The sequence below is a fragment of the Corapipo altera genome, unplaced genomic scaffold (genome assembly GCF_003945725.1).
Source record: "Corapipo altera isolate COAL_440 unplaced genomic scaffold, ASM394572v1 23b, whole genome shotgun sequence".
NCBI classification, from domain to species: Eukaryota; Metazoa; Chordata; class Aves; order Passeriformes; family Pipridae; genus Corapipo; species Corapipo altera.
The window spans coordinates 6,052,488-6,069,109 of record NW_020884885.1 but is presented as its reverse complement, the minus strand read 5'-3'; the positions used below and the strand labels follow the sequence as shown (position 1 = coordinate 6,069,109).

The 16,622-nt window shown below is 42.7% G+C and overlaps 1 protein-coding gene across 1 annotated transcript in view; it reads left to right on the top strand.

Moving 5' to 3' along the window:
- The window catches only part of ZFYVE1 (zinc finger FYVE-type containing 1), a 28,349-nt gene extending 13,310 nt beyond the window's left edge, over window positions 1-15,039 (top strand). The window contains exons 4-13 of the mRNA XM_027642214.1: window positions 2,381-2,885; window positions 5,886-6,100; window positions 8,127-8,233; window positions 9,203-9,311; window positions 9,877-9,974; window positions 10,089-10,206; window positions 10,568-10,738; window positions 11,518-11,698; window positions 12,189-12,302; window positions 13,361-15,039. Of these exons, the coding sequence (XP_027498015.1) occupies window positions 2,381-2,885; window positions 5,886-6,100; window positions 8,127-8,233; window positions 9,203-9,311; window positions 9,877-9,974; window positions 10,089-10,206; window positions 10,568-10,738; window positions 11,518-11,698; window positions 12,189-12,302; window positions 13,361-13,593 (1,851 nt within the window). The 3' untranslated portion in view covers window positions 13,594-15,039. The remainder of the gene's footprint in view (window positions 1-2,380; window positions 2,886-5,885; window positions 6,101-8,126; window positions 8,234-9,202; window positions 9,312-9,876; window positions 9,975-10,088; window positions 10,207-10,567; window positions 10,739-11,517; window positions 11,699-12,188; window positions 12,303-13,360) is intronic.
- The last annotated feature ends 1,583 nt before the right edge of the window (window positions 15,040-16,622 follow it).

The window sequence follows — 16,622 nt, the reverse complement described above, 5'->3', positions numbered from 1 at the left end:
ACTACCTTCCTGATTATAATAATATATTAATAACAATGATAATAAAATAATAATAACAGCTACCAAAAAAGCAGACCCTTTCTTCGGTTCACCTGTAACTTGAGTGTATCTTCATGTTCTCCCACAGACACCAGGAAATATTCTGTTGAGAGCATTTTGATTTCTCTGTTTCCTGTTTTCTTCTACTCTATGAGGCTGCCTTGAATGATTCGAGTCCATGAGAAGCTACTGCAGCCCCGCAGCCCTACAGCCCACAGTTTTATTTTGTGAATGCTGTTCCCAGCCACAATCTGGCACACTGATTACTTTTTATGTTTTTGGTACACTGGCTGGCTTTTATTTTCCTTCAAAGTCTAGCTGCTGCTGATAGATTTGACCAAAGCAAATAGGGCTGGGTAGGCTTTAAACTAATTTACTGATCTAAGAATGAACTTGTTCAAAGAAAACATTTATTACCTCATGGGCTCTCTGGATTGTGAGACCTTCCATGTGTCCTTTCAGGAGGGAAATAGCTAGGAGCTTCAGAACTTGAGAGGTAGGCAAGACGGGATAGAAGCCCTGATCGTTTCAGTTAATGGGGATTCCTTGAGGAGGGAATTGGGGTGAAGAAAGTGAATTCAATCCTTCAAGAAGAGTGCTTCTGTCATATTCTTCCATGTCACATAATACATGGATAAAACTTGCTGGAAGAAGAAAAAGCAAGGACTAGTGTACTAGTTTAAAGGTAAACCATCAGGAGAAATGAACCCAATTCAAAAGAGACCACAAGTCAGAGTTACAATTTAATAAAAAATAATACAATAATACAATTATATGGACAAGCAATTGGTTTTAACCCACAAAACCCAGATGTATAACCCAGCACCCTGGAGCACGAACAGAGTGGTGTTCGTTTGCCCCCGTGCTGAGCCCCACGTGGTCCCTGAGTCCAAAGTAAAAGGAGGGGGGGAAAACCTGTTGGTGAGAGTGCTGGTCACAGTCTAGTCGAGGGTGGTGATTGCAGTCTGGTCGAGAGTGGTGGTTGCAGTCCAATTGAGGTTCCGATGGATCCTCTGGATCCGATGAATGGTACCAAAGTCCCAAGACCCCAAGATTATATACACTCAGGTTCGAGTGGGAATGTCCAGTACCTCCCCCAGGGCGGGGAGTTCCACAATGGGTGGTTGTGAGTTGTGAGATATTTTTTGAATCCTTGGTGGTCAGTTAGCAGACATGACCCCTCAGGCTGGGTGTGGAAGTGCTAATGACTCCCTGGAGGGGAGTTAACATCACCCGTAACTATAGCCTGAGGGGGTCAGGTGTGCTTTGGGCAGCTGCTGCAAACAGTCTATTGTTAACAGTTCCTGGGAAATGACATAGGGGGTATAGAATACACAGTTTGAGTTACACCCACACAGTGATGAACTGCTCTTGGCTGCTCTAACTGGGACAAATAAACAACTGTAGCCAGAAGCATAAAACCTGTGAAAGCCAAGGCCATGTTCTGCAACAAAATCAAACTCTTGTACAGAGCCCTAACCCCATTTCATTGCTTGTTTGTCTGTGTCTGTTGCTCTAGTATCTGAAAAATACCCTGTTCTTTAATCTAGATAGCATGATACTTGTCACTTAATCTATGCAAAGCCAAAGAGAAGTTAACTGCTGAAGGCTGTCTACTCCCTTTTGGTTTTGTATCTGAACGTTCTTTTGTGTTTTTTTTTTAATGGAAGTACAATACAGTAAATTATGAAATGGATCGTTGAGATAGCTGTGGCACCTCTGTGAGAGCCAGTTTGACCTGCTTTGAGCACCTGACTCCACCGCACAACTTTGCTTCTTCTCTGCTCCTCTTCTGCCTCTCCAGCTGAAGGATTGATCAGCTGGAGAGCAATGGGAGCAGGACAGGCTGCAGCACAGATGCATGGCAGAGATTTTTCTCCCTAAACAGGTGCTCAGCCTCAGTGGATGAGGCAAGTTAGAGTGACAAAAGCACTCTCCTGAATTTGGATGCTTGCCAGGAGACCAATGCTACTATGGAAGTCTGCCATGCTCCAAGTAGCTGTTCTGTCAGACTTGGAAGAGAGTTGTGCTCCCTTCTCTGAAAGGACTGCCTCAAGGAATGGGGTGAAGTACAAGAGGTTTGACCAGACGTAATCACAGTGAGGCAGCACTTCTAAAACAGCTACATGATGGAACAGTAAATCACATTGATGTGTATGTTTTACAAAACTGCATTCTAATATTTTGCTTTGTACTTCTTGGTGCTTCAGCAACTTATGATGAAATCTGAAGAGGAGATAATTGGTCTTTTTAAACTTGTGAATCCTGTAACCAGCTGTGTTTTCAGTGTTGTCTACTCCAATTGCATATTTATAATATTTTTCTCTTTTTGTTTTGGAAGGTAAGGAATGAAGAAGACTTTATTAAGAAACTGGACTGCAGTCCTGACCAGCATCTAAAGGTGGTGTCCATCTTTGGGAACACAGGGGATGGCAAGTCTCACACCCTTAACCACACTTTCTTCTATGGCCGGGAAGTCTTCAAGACATCTCCAGCCCAAGAGTCTTGCACAGTTGGTGTCTGGGCAGCCTATGACCCTGTCCGCAAAGTGGTGGTAATTGATACAGAGGGCCTCCTGGGGGCCACCGTGAACCTGAGCCAGAGAACACGGCTGCTGCTGAAGGTCCTGGCCATCTCTGACCTTGTCATCTATCGTACTCGTGCTGACAGACTCCACAATGATCTCTTCAAATTCCTTGGTGATGCCTCGGAGGCTTATTTAAAACATTTCACTAAGGAGCTAAAAGCTACCACAGCCCGTTGTGGCCTAGATGTTCCTCTCTCAACTTTGGGTCCAGGTGTCATCATCTTTCACGAGACTGTGTACACCAAACTACTGGGCTCTGGTGAGTAGGCAGTAAGAAACTGAATTACAGTGTGCTAAACGCTGTCTAGAAATTATCAGGTTGCATTGAATATTCAGCATTCTACCATATAAAAATATGATTTGCGTTTTGCTCTCACTTGTTTAAGTCTGGGAACCAGGCTGTGGAACTAGCAGAGCGTTCCCTGTTGGTGATCTGGCTATTGCAGATCAGCTAGAATAATCCTCTTAGCCAGCTGTACATCAGACTAGTCATGAGTTCTGCCAGCCACAGGAGGAGACATCATACAAAATCATGAATATTGGGTGATATAGCAGAAGAAGGTGAAAAGTGATGTGGTGGGTTGACCCTGGGTGGATGCCAGGCACCCACCAAAGCCGCTCTATCACTCCCCTCCACAACTGGACAGGGGAGAGAATATAATGTAAGGTTCATGAGTTAAAGACAGGGAGAGATCACTCACCAAATACTATCACGGGCAAAACAGACTCAGCTTGGAGATATTAATTGCGTTTATTACCGATAAAATTAGAACAGGATTATGAGAAATAAAATAAATCTTGAAAACACCTTCTCCCCACCCCTCTCCCCTTCCCAAGTTCCCCCTCCCCCCCCCCCCCCCCCCCCGCGGCACAAGATGATGGGGAATGCGGGTTACAGTCAGTCCATCCCAGGTTGTTCCCACTGCTGCTCAGGGAGAAGAGTCCTTCCCTTGCTCCAGCGTGGGACTGTCCCTCCCATAGGAGACAGTCCTTCATGAACTTCTCCAACATGAGTCCATCCCATGGGCAACAGTTCTCCATGAACAGGGTGGGTCACTCTTCCAGGGGGTGCAGTTCTTCAGGCATAGGCTGCTCCAGTATGGGTTCCCCACAGGGTTGTAAGTCCTACCAGGAAAACCTGCTGCAGCGTGGGCTCTTCTGTCCATGGGTCAGCAGGTTCTTGCCAGGACCCTGCTCTAGCATGGGTTTCCCACAGGTTCACAGCCCTCCTTCGGGCATCCACCTGCTCCAATGTGGGTCTCCTCCACAGGCTGCAGGTGGATCTCTGCATCCCTGTGATCCCCCATGGGCTGCAGGGGCACAGCTGATTCACCATGGTCTGCACCACAGGCTGCAGGGGAACCTCAGCTCTGGTGCCTGGAATACCTCCTGTCCCTCCTTCTCCAGTGACCTTGGTGTCTGCAGAGTTGTTCACATGTTCTCACTCTGCACTTCTCTGGCTGCAATTACATCTGCACAATAACTTTTTTTCTTCTTAAATATGTTATCACAGAGGTGTTAATATCATCCCTAATTAGTTTGGCCTTAGACAGCAGCAGGTCCGTCCTGGAGTTGCCTGACATTGGTTCTGCCAGATATGGGGCAGCAATTTCTCACAGAAACCACCCCATTAGCCCCCCTGCTACCAAAAGCTGGCCACACAAACCCAGCACAACTGAGATACCCTGGGATTTTGGCAAGGATATGTACTACCCTGTTGCAAATAAAACAAGGATAAAATTCTGTGTGGAAACTAGGAGGAGCAAGAATAATGACTTCGATGAATGTCACTCTACTTTTTTTAATTCTGTGGACCAACATCATTCTGAGGCTGACGTGAGGTCGGGACTGAGTTTGTGGTGGCACAGAGCTGATGATTTGACACCACTTCTCTCTATGCAGGTATCTGATACAGCCAAAGGAGCAGACCTGGCACACTACTATTCCCACCAATTTCAGTGTTCTTCACCAGTACTTTTAACTTGGCTCATGTAACATTTGACTATTTGTATTTAAATTCTGTATTTTATTTGTATGTCTGAGTGAAATGCACTGTCCTGTGGAAGTCATGGTGTGTTTTGGTTTTGACTATACAGGGATCTAAATTTCTTCTCTTTTTTTGCATGTTTCAAAAGGTACGATGAAACCTTTCTTAATTTGGTCCATTTCTGGTGTTCTGATAAACAAGATCCATGATGAATTGGCCTGCAACAGCTGAGGCTCAGTCCTGCTGTCTGTGAACATATAGGAGACTTCTGTTGTGTAATACCACAGCAGTCCTGGCTGACCCATATTCTCATTTGGGCTTTTCTAAACAGTGAGGTCTTGAGCTAGCAGAAGAACTTGACATTCTTTCTGGTTATTATTAGAGTAACCTCTTAATAACTTTTAACTTACTTACAAGGCAGTTCCTTTTCTTACATACCAGTTTGCTGATTAGCAGTTCAGAGTTTCATATAGTTGTTGACATTTACTGTTTCAGCAGGTCAGCCTTTAGTGAGGACACTTTGCACCTGTATGCAAAGTCAGGGTAGTAAAAAAATTATATTTTTATGATCACTGCTGGTCACAGTAGGAATAGGAAAGAAACCACTTAGCATGTGGATACGCAGAAAGCTGTAACCATCTGTCTCAATGGATAACTGAGATAAGTGTGTTTATATAGTTTTAGGGCAGGGAAGAAAGGGCCTGCCTTATTCTGAATCGTACAGCAGGTACTTGGAAGCAGGCAGAAGAATGCAGTTGGCTCTGTGGAGTCTGACCTGATGTGACCAGCTCTGAAGTGCTTTTCCACGTACAAATGGTTGATAAAGGCTTGGTCTTCCTTGCTGCAGTACTGGCATGGAGAACAAGCAATCCATGTAAGGTTCATGTCCTCCACTTATCAGGTGCTAGTACTGGCTATACCAAATTATGATCTGGTGAGAAGAACTAATAAGTGTGCTGACATGGTGTTGCCTTGTATTATGTCCTAAATTGCTCCTTAATCTGGATATCTGTTTGGAAACTTAGATGTCTCCGATTTTACCTGAGGAACTTGGTCTTAGAATCTAAAGCTCTGTGTCACAAAGCAGAGGCTGCTTTTGGAAACAGTTTGTTTCTTTTCTTTATTTTAAAGTACGATAATAACTGCATTCCAGATGTATTAGAAGATTCAATTAAGGAAATTAGAACTATGTTCATATGAAAGCACTATGCCATTTAAATATTATTTTGAACAGTCAGTTGTTTATATACTTGCTGATACTCTTATGTATAGATCATCCTTCTGAGGTTCCTGAGAAGCTCATTCAGGATCGGTTTCGGAAGCTAAGCTGTTTTCCTGAGGCTTTCAGCTCAATTCACTACAAGGGAACAAGGACATACAATCCTCCAACAGATTTCTCTGGGCTTAGGCGAGCTGTGGAGCAGCAGCTGGAGAACAATACTACTCGGTCACCTAGGCAGCCTGGGGTTATCTACAAAGCACTAAAAGTAAGTGGAGAAGAGTTTGTCACAGTCTTTATTTGTATCACTGTTGCTAGTAACTCAGTTGCAGCTCATAAAGGTAGAGCACATGAACCACTGATGCAGATGGCAGGTGTCTGGATAAAGCAAGTCTTCCATGAAGATCATAATTTTGTGTAACAGCCAGGGAGGTTGGGTAGTTTTTGGTTTTTTTACTTGAAAACTAACAAGCACCTTAGTAAAGACCACGAAAGGTCAAGAAAAGTTGTAGAGCAAAACTAAGCAAAATCAAAAAACTGAGCTGGGAAGAAAAAAGTAACTGGGGCTGTGAGTAACAAGCACTTAGTGATTTACAAAGAGAAGGCTCAGAAGGAGTTTTTTTTATGAAATTCCTAAAGATGGCCCCAGCACAAGAGGAGAAAATGCAAGATATTTGGAGGGAGTTAATAGTTGGCAAAACCTAGCACTGAATTTAGCGTAACCCAAGGCCTAGGAAATGTGCTGGTAGCTAGGGAACAGGATGGGATAAAGCCAAATGATGTATTACTTCAGAGTGAGTGATCTTCTTAGACAGTTCACTTTGCTAGGGTTTCAGAAGGATTTTAGGGTCTTCAAATTTGCAAATTTGCAGTCTTTCTACAAGTTTCCACTACCACTACTTGATTAACATCGCATTTTCTTTGGCCTGAAGAGCACAGCTGTCATCAGGGAGGGGTAGGCAGAGCTGGGGCATATCTGCTGAAGAAGGTAGTGCTAGCAGTCTTTTCTGATGTTAGTCACAGCTGTTGGAACAGATAATTCTGTCTGCTCTGTATTTGTGGTAGCTGAAGCACTGGAAGTATCAGGGTGGCATGTATGCATTAGGGAGCAGAGAGGCAGCAGGGGGAAAACAGCTAGAGTGGTTAATTTCAGTTTAATTTCTAGGACTTTATTGCAATAGTGAAGTAACCTGGTTTCAGATATAGATGCTAATATACTTAAATTCATGTCCAGTAGAGTGTTTGCTGTGTTCAGATCGCTACTGACAAATTAACTTTTTTTGTTTCACTTATTGAGGACATAAGGCTTCCTAGAGATCTATGTCCACTTTTTCTAATTTTTGAATTCATTGTCCAGTATCAGTCAAGCTTGAAAGAGAATGTAAAGCCAATTTCCTTGAAATTATGTGAAATCAAATGTCTACATAGAGATCTTATCTGAGGGAAGTTATGATGAGAGAGATACACACACGTCTGGTGCAGCCAACCCTTCTTAGGACAGCAGAGATGCACCCACTCCACCCACCCCCAACCCTGTGAGGGAGAGGAAGGAAGAGAAAGGCAGACAGCCACTATATTAACCTCACCTGTAGGAAGAGTTTCAGTTAGACCTCATACCTTCAGAGATCTCCATCAAGAAAAGCTTTACCATTTGCTTTGTTCCAGTGCTTGCTCTTTTTTTTTTCCTAATCATAACACCCAAAAGAACTGGAAAAGGTAATTATGCCAAAGCTAAGGACTGATTTAATCTGAGAATAGATGTTTCCAGGAAAGGGTACAAATCCCTTTGTCTCGGTTTTGCAGTTTCACAAGAGAAGAGCAGTTGTTGAGTGGGCAGAGGAAAGCTCAGGGCAGCACTTTCTGAACTGAGAGGCAAAGAATGTGTCCTCATGTACTGTGAGAAATGATCCTCTGAGGTTTTTTTTGTGAGGTTTCCAGAATGCAAAGCCTTTTTAGCAAGAGCCCTACTATTTTGGGCACGGATTGTATGCACAGAGGTGGATGCAATCTTCGTTCACCCCTTTCTGCTACAAAATTCAAAGCAGGGAGAGGAGGAGAGGAGAAGAGTATCTTACAAGTAATCAGGTCACTTTCCAGCAAGTGCAAGACTGTCTTCTTTGTTGGTTTTCAATCCTTGTCTTGGTTTCCAGGTTAGTAAGACATTATTTGTTAGCTGTGTACTCTCTTTGCCTCTCCCTCCAGTAGAGGAATCCTTGCTGTTGCTTGCAAAAGCTTGCATAAAATGTCTTCGTTGCTCTCCATCCCTTACCAGTTCATTCTTTTCTGTTTGACAGGCTCTAAGTGACCGGTTCAGTGGGGAGATCCCTGATGACCAGATGGCTCACAGCTCTTTCTTTCCAGATGAATATTTCACATGCTCCTCTGTGTGCCTCAGCTGTGGGTAAGTGGATGAGAAATGCTTCTCCATCCTTCTGGAGGATAGTGCTGCTCTGGTCTGCAGCCACAGAACGTAAAGTTTCTGTGACGTCTTGACAGCTGACATCACATATCATCAGCTAGTATTTCCAGACAGAATTATCTTGAAATTCAACTCTTATATAGATTGGATGACTGTTATTGCTGCATCCCAGCTGGATGCATGGTTTTTGCCTACTCTGTTTTTGTGCATGGCTACAAACCTGTGCTGCCCATATCTTTTCCCAAATGCAAGCCGGGCAGGAAGAAAGGAGTGCCTAAATAAATCCCTTGAAATTTCCTGTGTTTTTTTCCTGGCATTTTTCTTACCTAAATGGTATAAACAGTCCTAAAGCATACATCATGGTTGGCCACTGTGTTCAGTGACCACGTCTAAGTGGAGCTCCAGATTTGATTAGACCTTGGCTTGTAGCTCTCTGGGAAGAGCCCCGAGATTGAACCTGCAAGGGCAGTAGATGGCAGTCAGTGGTCTGAGTCTGTGAGGTGTATAGCAGCATGATGTTATTGCTGGTTATGCTTCTGGAAGCATTTCCTCTCAAGTGTGATATAGTGCTGTGTTTCTACTCTCTTATGTTCATTAGAGAATTTCCAGCAATTCCTTGCAAAGGCTGCACTGTTAAGTCCGTTGTGGTCAATTTCCAAACTTGTTTAGTCCTTCCCAAAATACTCTCTGAAATTTAAATTTGCTACAGTGATCATTTTCTGCAGTGAACTGTTGTGTAGTGCTGCTTTGTATGTGAAACAGTTGCTACACCTCCTTCTGAAAAGCCTGCCTTTCAATGATAAATGTTGTCATTGCTGTATGTACAGTTGTGGAAATGGTTTGAGGGTACAGCATCTGTATAAATGCAAGAGTAGTAATAGAAATGAAATCTTGGTGACATCTGTCCTGTATCTAACAGTGACAACTCAGGGTTTGCTTTTGCATACTCAGGTGTGGCTGTAAGAGGAGCATGAACCATGCAAAGGAAGGAGTCCCTCATGAATCCAAAAGTCGATGCAGATATTCTCACCAGTATGATAACAGAGTCTACACTTGCAAGGTAAGTAACGATACAAGGATAAGATCTGAAGAGTGAGAAAGGAAAGTATGACCTAGTATATGAGGAATATCATAGGCATGTACCTGTTTTCTTCCATTTTTTTTCAAAATGTCAGAGGTGCTCATGGCCTTGACAAGAAAAATTGATCCTCATTCAACTTGTATGTTTGCTGGGATAGGTTATCACTTGTGTGTGCTGTGTCTCATTTTTCTAGCTAAACCGTGAAGCCAGCTGCTCTTGGGTAATGCTGACCTTCTACATATTTGATGTGGCTACTCTTCCTATTTCCTTATGCCCATTGCTTGGTATTAGCCAATTTTTCTGAAGGATATGTGCAGGAGACAGGGAAATTTTTGTCTACCATCATGGTCTTTATTGATATAGAAATATTTCCCTGATGTCATTATTAACAGTAGTTTTGCTTTGTTATAAATCAGTTCCGATGAGTGCTCCTTTGCTGTGGAGACCCCTGTATCTTAATTATATGCTTTAGGTGTCCAAACAGCTGCCAGATCCACGTTTGGATTCTCAAGAATGCAGTTTTAGTTGAGCCTTTATTTTACAGGCCTGTTATGAACGAGGGATGGAGGTCAGTGTGGTGCCAAAAACCTCTGCTTCCACAGACTCTCCTTGGCTGGGCCTTGCCAAGTATGCCTGGTCAGGGTGAGTACTGCAGCTGAGATCTCTCTGCTCCCTGTTGCCTCTAAGCTACGTGGTGCACTGGACCTCCAGTGCTTTCAGGTTACCACTGAGGTAACCTGTCTTCCTCTTCTGCAGATATGTGATTGAGTGCCCCAACTGTGGGGTGGTGTACCGCAGCCGGCAGTACTGGTTTGGCAACCAAGATCCTGTGAACACTGTGGTGAGGACAGAAATTGAGCACGTCTGGCCAGGGGTAAGTCTGGTTGCTGGGTAGTCTTTGTGTATGTGGGCAACCATGTTAATTTGGTTCTTCTGGACGTTGATGGAGAAAATGGATTGGCTTTCATTACAGCTGTTCCCTGTCTCTGCTCTTCAAAAGAACCTTTGCAAAGCCTCCACTCATCTTTTGGCTATCTTGAAATGCCCAAGATGTCAGTGTATGAACACTTTGTGTTTATGGACCTACCCCTGTGTTTCAAAGCATGGCTGGTGAATTTTTTTCTTCTGATTGCCCCCCAGTTTAAGAGGAGCAATGGGTTGCAGAGCCATCTGCATCTAAAAAACCCAAAAGATTTCCTTTTTTTATTCTCAAGTAAATATCCGTTTCTTTCCAGACTGATGGATTTCTGAAAGACAACAACAATGCAGCTCAGCGTTTGTTGGATGGCATGAATTTCATGGCTCAATCAGTATCTGAACTTAGCCTGGGACCCACAAAAGCTGTGACCTCCTGGTTGACAGACCAGATTGCCCCAGCTTACTGGAGACCCAATTCTCAGATCCTGGTAAATAGCAGCTGCTATAGAGAAAGGCTTTGTATAACTAAAACCCCTTTTCCTTACCCTTTAAGTAATACAGAACTTTGCAGATTCCAAATGGTTCTTGTTTTACTGCAACAATCCCTTCTCCTACAATTCTGAGAAAACTGAAATGTCTTCTCCTCTTCCCATTCTTGACTTATCTAAAGTATGAACAGAGAGTTGGCCCAGCCCTGCTAGAGAGACTGTTTCTCCCTATTCTTTGTGAGCTCCTCTCCCAGCAATATCACAGAAACCCCTGGCTTGCATGAACTTTGTTTTCAAAGCAAAGAAACAACATATTAAATCTGACTATTGCAGTTGATAGTACTATTTTTGTGGGTGCAGATGTTAAACTCTGGTTTCATACCAGATGCAAAAAGCATCAAGCAGTTCAAATAGGAAAAGATTCCCTGTGTCTAGCAGGAAACAGACTCATCTTCACTCATCTTCAATGAAAACTGCCTTCTGAATTCTTACCCCTCACAAAGGTCAAGCAACCACCATTCAGCCCTGCATCATGTGGCTGTGTTTATTTGTGATTGTGAATGAAGGGATCCTAGCAATATATTTGCTTAACCACTGTACACCTACCTGTCTGAATCACTTCCCCAGGGTAAAGTTGTGGGGCTGGTAGGACCCAGGTCTTGTGTGTAGCTGTATTTTTCACAATTTGTCTGAGACTTGGCATCCTGGGCTTCTGCTCTCTATTTTTGACTTAAGGAACATGAAACTAACAGTTTTCCTCTCTGTGTTGTTCTGATTAGAGTTGTAATAAGTGCAACACGCCTTTTAAAGATAACGACACTAAGCATCACTGCCGGGCCTGCGGAGAGGGCTTCTGTGATGGCTGTTCTTCCAAGACCCGTCCAGTGCCTGAGCGAGGCTGGGGACCAGCACCAGTGCGTGTGTGTGACAACTGCTATGAAAACAGGGGCATCCAGTTAGGTAATATTGAGTGGATTGTGACAGAATTATCTCTGGGCAACAGCCTGAAGTCTTTGCCCCTGATTTCTGGATCACAGCCATTCCCACTGAGTGTAGACAGTGTTGTTCAAACTGGGCTTCCATACAGTTTTTGGTTGAGAAGCTCAAGAGCTCAATGCCTTTTGGAAGAAAGATGACCCTTTCAAAGAGCTATTGGGTATTTGACCCCCTGACAAAATTACTTTCTAATTGTGTCTTTACTTTGTTTTTCCAGCAGCTGCTGATGGTCTGGCACTAACATCAGAGCAGGGATGCTGCTGTTTCAGCAGACTAGTATTTTGTCCATTATTGCTAAAATGAAAACTCTGCAATCCAGGACTGGGGATGTGGGAGATAAAGGCTGAGGAGGGACTCCAACATGCCTTTTTGGGTTTGCTGCTGGTTTTTGTTAATGTAAGGCAGAAATTGTGGTGGTTGTAGGTGTTGAGCCCTTCACTCTTGTGTCATGCAGATGTGGCTGAACTGCCTTCAGATGAGGAAGGGGGGACACTTATTGCCAGGAAGGTGGGGGAAGCTGTGCAAAACACACTTGGAGCAGTGGTGACAGCCATGGACATTCCCTTAGGTGAGCTCTGTTCTGTTCTGATGGATTTTTTGCCTAAAGGCATTTTTGTGCTCAAACTGATTAAACTTCAAGAGTTTGTGTGACAAGCTGGCACCTCTGCTATGCTATCACTGTTGGTTGAGAGTTCTACAGCCCTCTCTGCCTCTTCTGCCTAATGTTTCCTCTTGGTTTTCAAAGCTTTTTTTTCTGCAGTTCACACTTTCTCTTCTCCCTATTATGCAAATCTATGTGCACCAAGCTGTGAGTAATTCATGCTCCCCTGATGCATTCACTGCAGTGACCTGCCATTTGGAGATCCTAAAGACTGACCAATTAGGAAGCATTTGGTTTTCTTCCAGAGATGCTGAGTGCCTTTTAAGTGTGTTCAGATACTGCTGGCACTTGGTACTTCTGTAGGGGAGGGCTGAGAATTTGAAGCTGTCCAGGTTGGTAATGATGGGGAAGTAATCAGTAATGTGATCTTTAAGGGTGAGCTTGTACAGTGAATGTTTGCTGTTCTTTCATGTGCTGGGTGGCAGTTAGGTATGTCAGCAAACATTTCATATTTGAATCTTCTGTTGTTGGACTTGATTTCCTGCTCATTATGCAGATCATCATTCAACTGCTTTGCCTGCAGCATGTTCTGCTATCAGTTTTGTGGGTGTTTCCTCTCAGAGTCCATGAAGGGCAGAATAAATCCCTTTCTCAGTTTAGACAGTACATGCGTTTCTGAATATTTGGCTTGGTAACTGTGGGGTTTTCTGGCCACACATGAAACTGAAGATATGGAAAAGCAAGTGTCTCAACCTCTGGAAGAGTCTGAGTAAGGGAAGATGCCACTATTTAAGGAGAAACAGTCTGCCCCTTTGAAGACAAGTAGAATGTGAGAGAATGGCAGAATGCCTTAAATGGCTACCCATTGCACTAAAGTATTCTGTCAGTAGATCACCTCCCCTTAATGGCAGTAGTATGACTTGCAGTGTGTGTGTACTTCCCCTGGAGTACATTCTTGATGTGCTTATGTTGACAGATTATTTTCTTGTCCCTCTTTCTCATCCCCCCACCTCACTTCTCCTTAGGTCTGGTAAAAGATGCTGCCCGACCTGCATACTGGGTACCAGACCATGAAATCCTGCACTGCCACAATTGCCGGAAGGAATTCAGTATCAAACTCTCCAAACACCACTGTCGGGCCTGTGGCCAGGGATTCTGTGACGAATGCTCACATGACCGCAGAGCGGTTCCCTCTCGCGGATGGGATCACCCAGTCCGAGTTTGCTTTAACTGCAATAAAAAGCCTGGTGACCTTTAACCCCAGGCTCCTCTCCAGATCTTTGCAATTCCTTATGTTCTCAGGGTTACAAATGAAAATATCTGGTCTCCCTTTCACCTTTTAACCTGTTGCAGCCAGAGTGCATGTTTCCAGTTTCTGGCCTCCTCTCGTGTTATATCCATCTTAAAACGCTGGGAATGAGCCTATGTTCAGCCTCTAGTTTTAATTTCAAATTAACTGGGAAAGGGACGGAGCTCCCTTGTAAATGAGCAAACCAAAATCCAGTGTATTTTATTTCAATTAAAAAAAAAAAAAATATATATCAACTATGTATACTTCAGGATATTAAGAATACGGTTGGCTAATGAAGCTTCGAGTATTCCTAGTTCAAATGATGGATGGTGTTGTTCCTTACTATATTGGATCAGACTTATGGCCTTCTAATTCTTCTTTTGGAATGTCTTGCTGATCGTGATGTCCTGTGAGGAAGGTTTGGACTCTGCTGCCAGGAAATCTCCAATGTTGATGTATGAATTACACCTGGCAATTCAACTAGCCCTACATCTGGAGGTGCTGTCCTTCTGGCCATGCAAGATTAAACTCAGATTTATGAGCAAGTTTGTTTGAACTGTGGTATGAGCAATGGTCTTGCAGTGCAAGAGGTATCAAGTTGAAATAGACCTCTCAGTAGAGACCAGTAGAGCTCTGAAAGGTAAAGCAAATCATATGATACAAGGCAAAGCATTCTGATTTTGCCATTTCAAGTTTAATACCAGATCAAAAAGTAGCAGGGTCTTGCTCTCCTTGACAGTATTTTCATGTACTCAGGTTTTCTTCAAGTTTCACTGTCAGATCATTGCAGTTAAAAAGTTTTGTCCAGAGCAGAAGAGAACAAGTTTTGTAAGCAATTCTGAAATATGAAGTTTAAATTGTTTGAGTTGTGATGACTTTTCTTTTCCCCCACTTTTTAAGTGATCCTGTAGTCTCTGAAGCCTCTGTGTTCTCAAATGTGGTTGCATAGAAACTGCACAGATTTGACTCATCTTTCTTCTAATCGTATGAATTTACGAATCAACCTGGAAAATGGGAACCTTTCTTCTTTGCTCCTTGCAACTGGCACTCACTGGACTTCATCCTTTTATTAAAGGACTGCAATGAATTCACTGAGTTTATTATCAAAAGCACCACTTAACCTAACTTATACTGTCATGTACTGTGGATTTGTGGTTCCACTTATACAAAGTAAGAGACCATTGTGAACTAAACTGCCTAAAATGCTCCATTCTTGGCTTACATAGACATGAATTCTTTCACCATGGGAGTTGCCTCCTCTTGGAGTGGCTGGAGTTTAATGCAATGTCCTGGAACTGTGGTATTTTATCCCCAGCTTATTAAATGTGCTCTTCTGTAGATGAGTGCCCAACACCCTGTTTTAAGACTGTATTATTAAATTAACTGCTATAAAGGACTTTATCTTCTGAACAAGCGTACTGACTTTCCTTGTAACAAGTGGGTTCTCACTTTGTTTCTGAAAGAACATATTCACAAAGTGATTGCCCCTTTGCAACTACATCCAGCCTACACAAGGAAGTAGATTTAGAAGATGTTCCAGGACACCTTTGGTACTGGCCAAGTTTACTGGGGACTGTCTCATATTTCTGTAAGCAAAAGTCCACCATAAACTGAGAGTTGTCCAAGTGAGGACACGAGTAGGTAGAAATCCTCTTTTAAAAGATATTCTGTACATCTAGCATAATTCTGTGCTTCAAAGTATTTTTTATTTTTTTAATGGGTGAGCAATGTGTTCTTGGTTTGTAGGCTGTGCCCTGTGTGCTGTTTATGCATGTAGCTTTACTACCATGTTAATGCACAAAGAGAAAGCAGCCATGACATTCCTTGTATAAAATCTTTGGCATCTGTTTCAACAACTTGTCTGATTTTTTTTTTCCTTGTCACAGCCAGAATTACGACTCAATCAAAAAGAAAATATTGTCTAAACATTTTTAATATATATGTGATTTTAATCACTTAGCAACCTGTCAGCATCTGAGTCCATTCCTGATTGATTATCCTGGAGCTAAATCTTTTATGCTGTTTCTCAACAAAGCAAAATCTTATGTGGTGCTTAAACTGCAGCAGGCTTGGTGTTACTCTTTATGGACAGTGTTGAGAGGTGTATTTGGGATCTCTGTTTTCCAAAATGAAAAAAAGATCTGTAAGGTTTATGTTTACTACTGTTTTCTGTACAGAATAGCCTTTATTTTTTCTGATACTATTTGGTGCTGTGAGTGCACAATATAGGATTATGGTTATTAAATGGCTTAGCTATTTAAAAGGGTTAGATGCATATTTTAGCGGAGTCCAACACTATTGGGTATTAACACATTAAAATTCAATAAAGAGCTCTAAAATACATCTGTGGACAGAAAGCTCTACAGGAAACTTAAATGAAGGAAATGGAAATCATGAAAAAAAATATCACTGAAGCAATATTGGGAGCATGTTGTGCTTGGGGGGGCGGGACTGTGAGTAGAAACCTGCAAGAGTTTTATTCCTAAACTATTAGGAGAGATGCTTTGTGTGCTGAGGTATTGGTAGCATCTAGCCAGAGTGAGTCTTTGGAAAACCTGTCAGAATTTAACAGCAACGTTGCTGGAGCTCTGCAAAAGCACAAACTGTGAGACAGGTCCGACATTAATGCAGCTCTTTTGTGAAAAAGTCTTGTGTATTTACAAGGGCAGCGATAGGAGGGGACTGTTTTCCAGGAAATTTTTAGATCACTATGTGTGCTATACTGATGAGAAATTAATTATTTACCATGAAGTTGCAGTAGGTCAAGATGATAATGTGTCCCTGGATTAACTGAAGTTCACTGTAATGTTAACATTGCAGAAGTTAAAATTGACACACTTACTTGGTAGGATAATGAATTCAATTTGTCTGAGATGTGACACGATAAAAGCATGTTCTGAGTTACAGATTGAAGTTGACTGATGTAAATCTCTTGGCAGAAAATTATATCAGATTGATTATTGGCACATCAAGCAGCGTCCCCACCTCTTCTTATA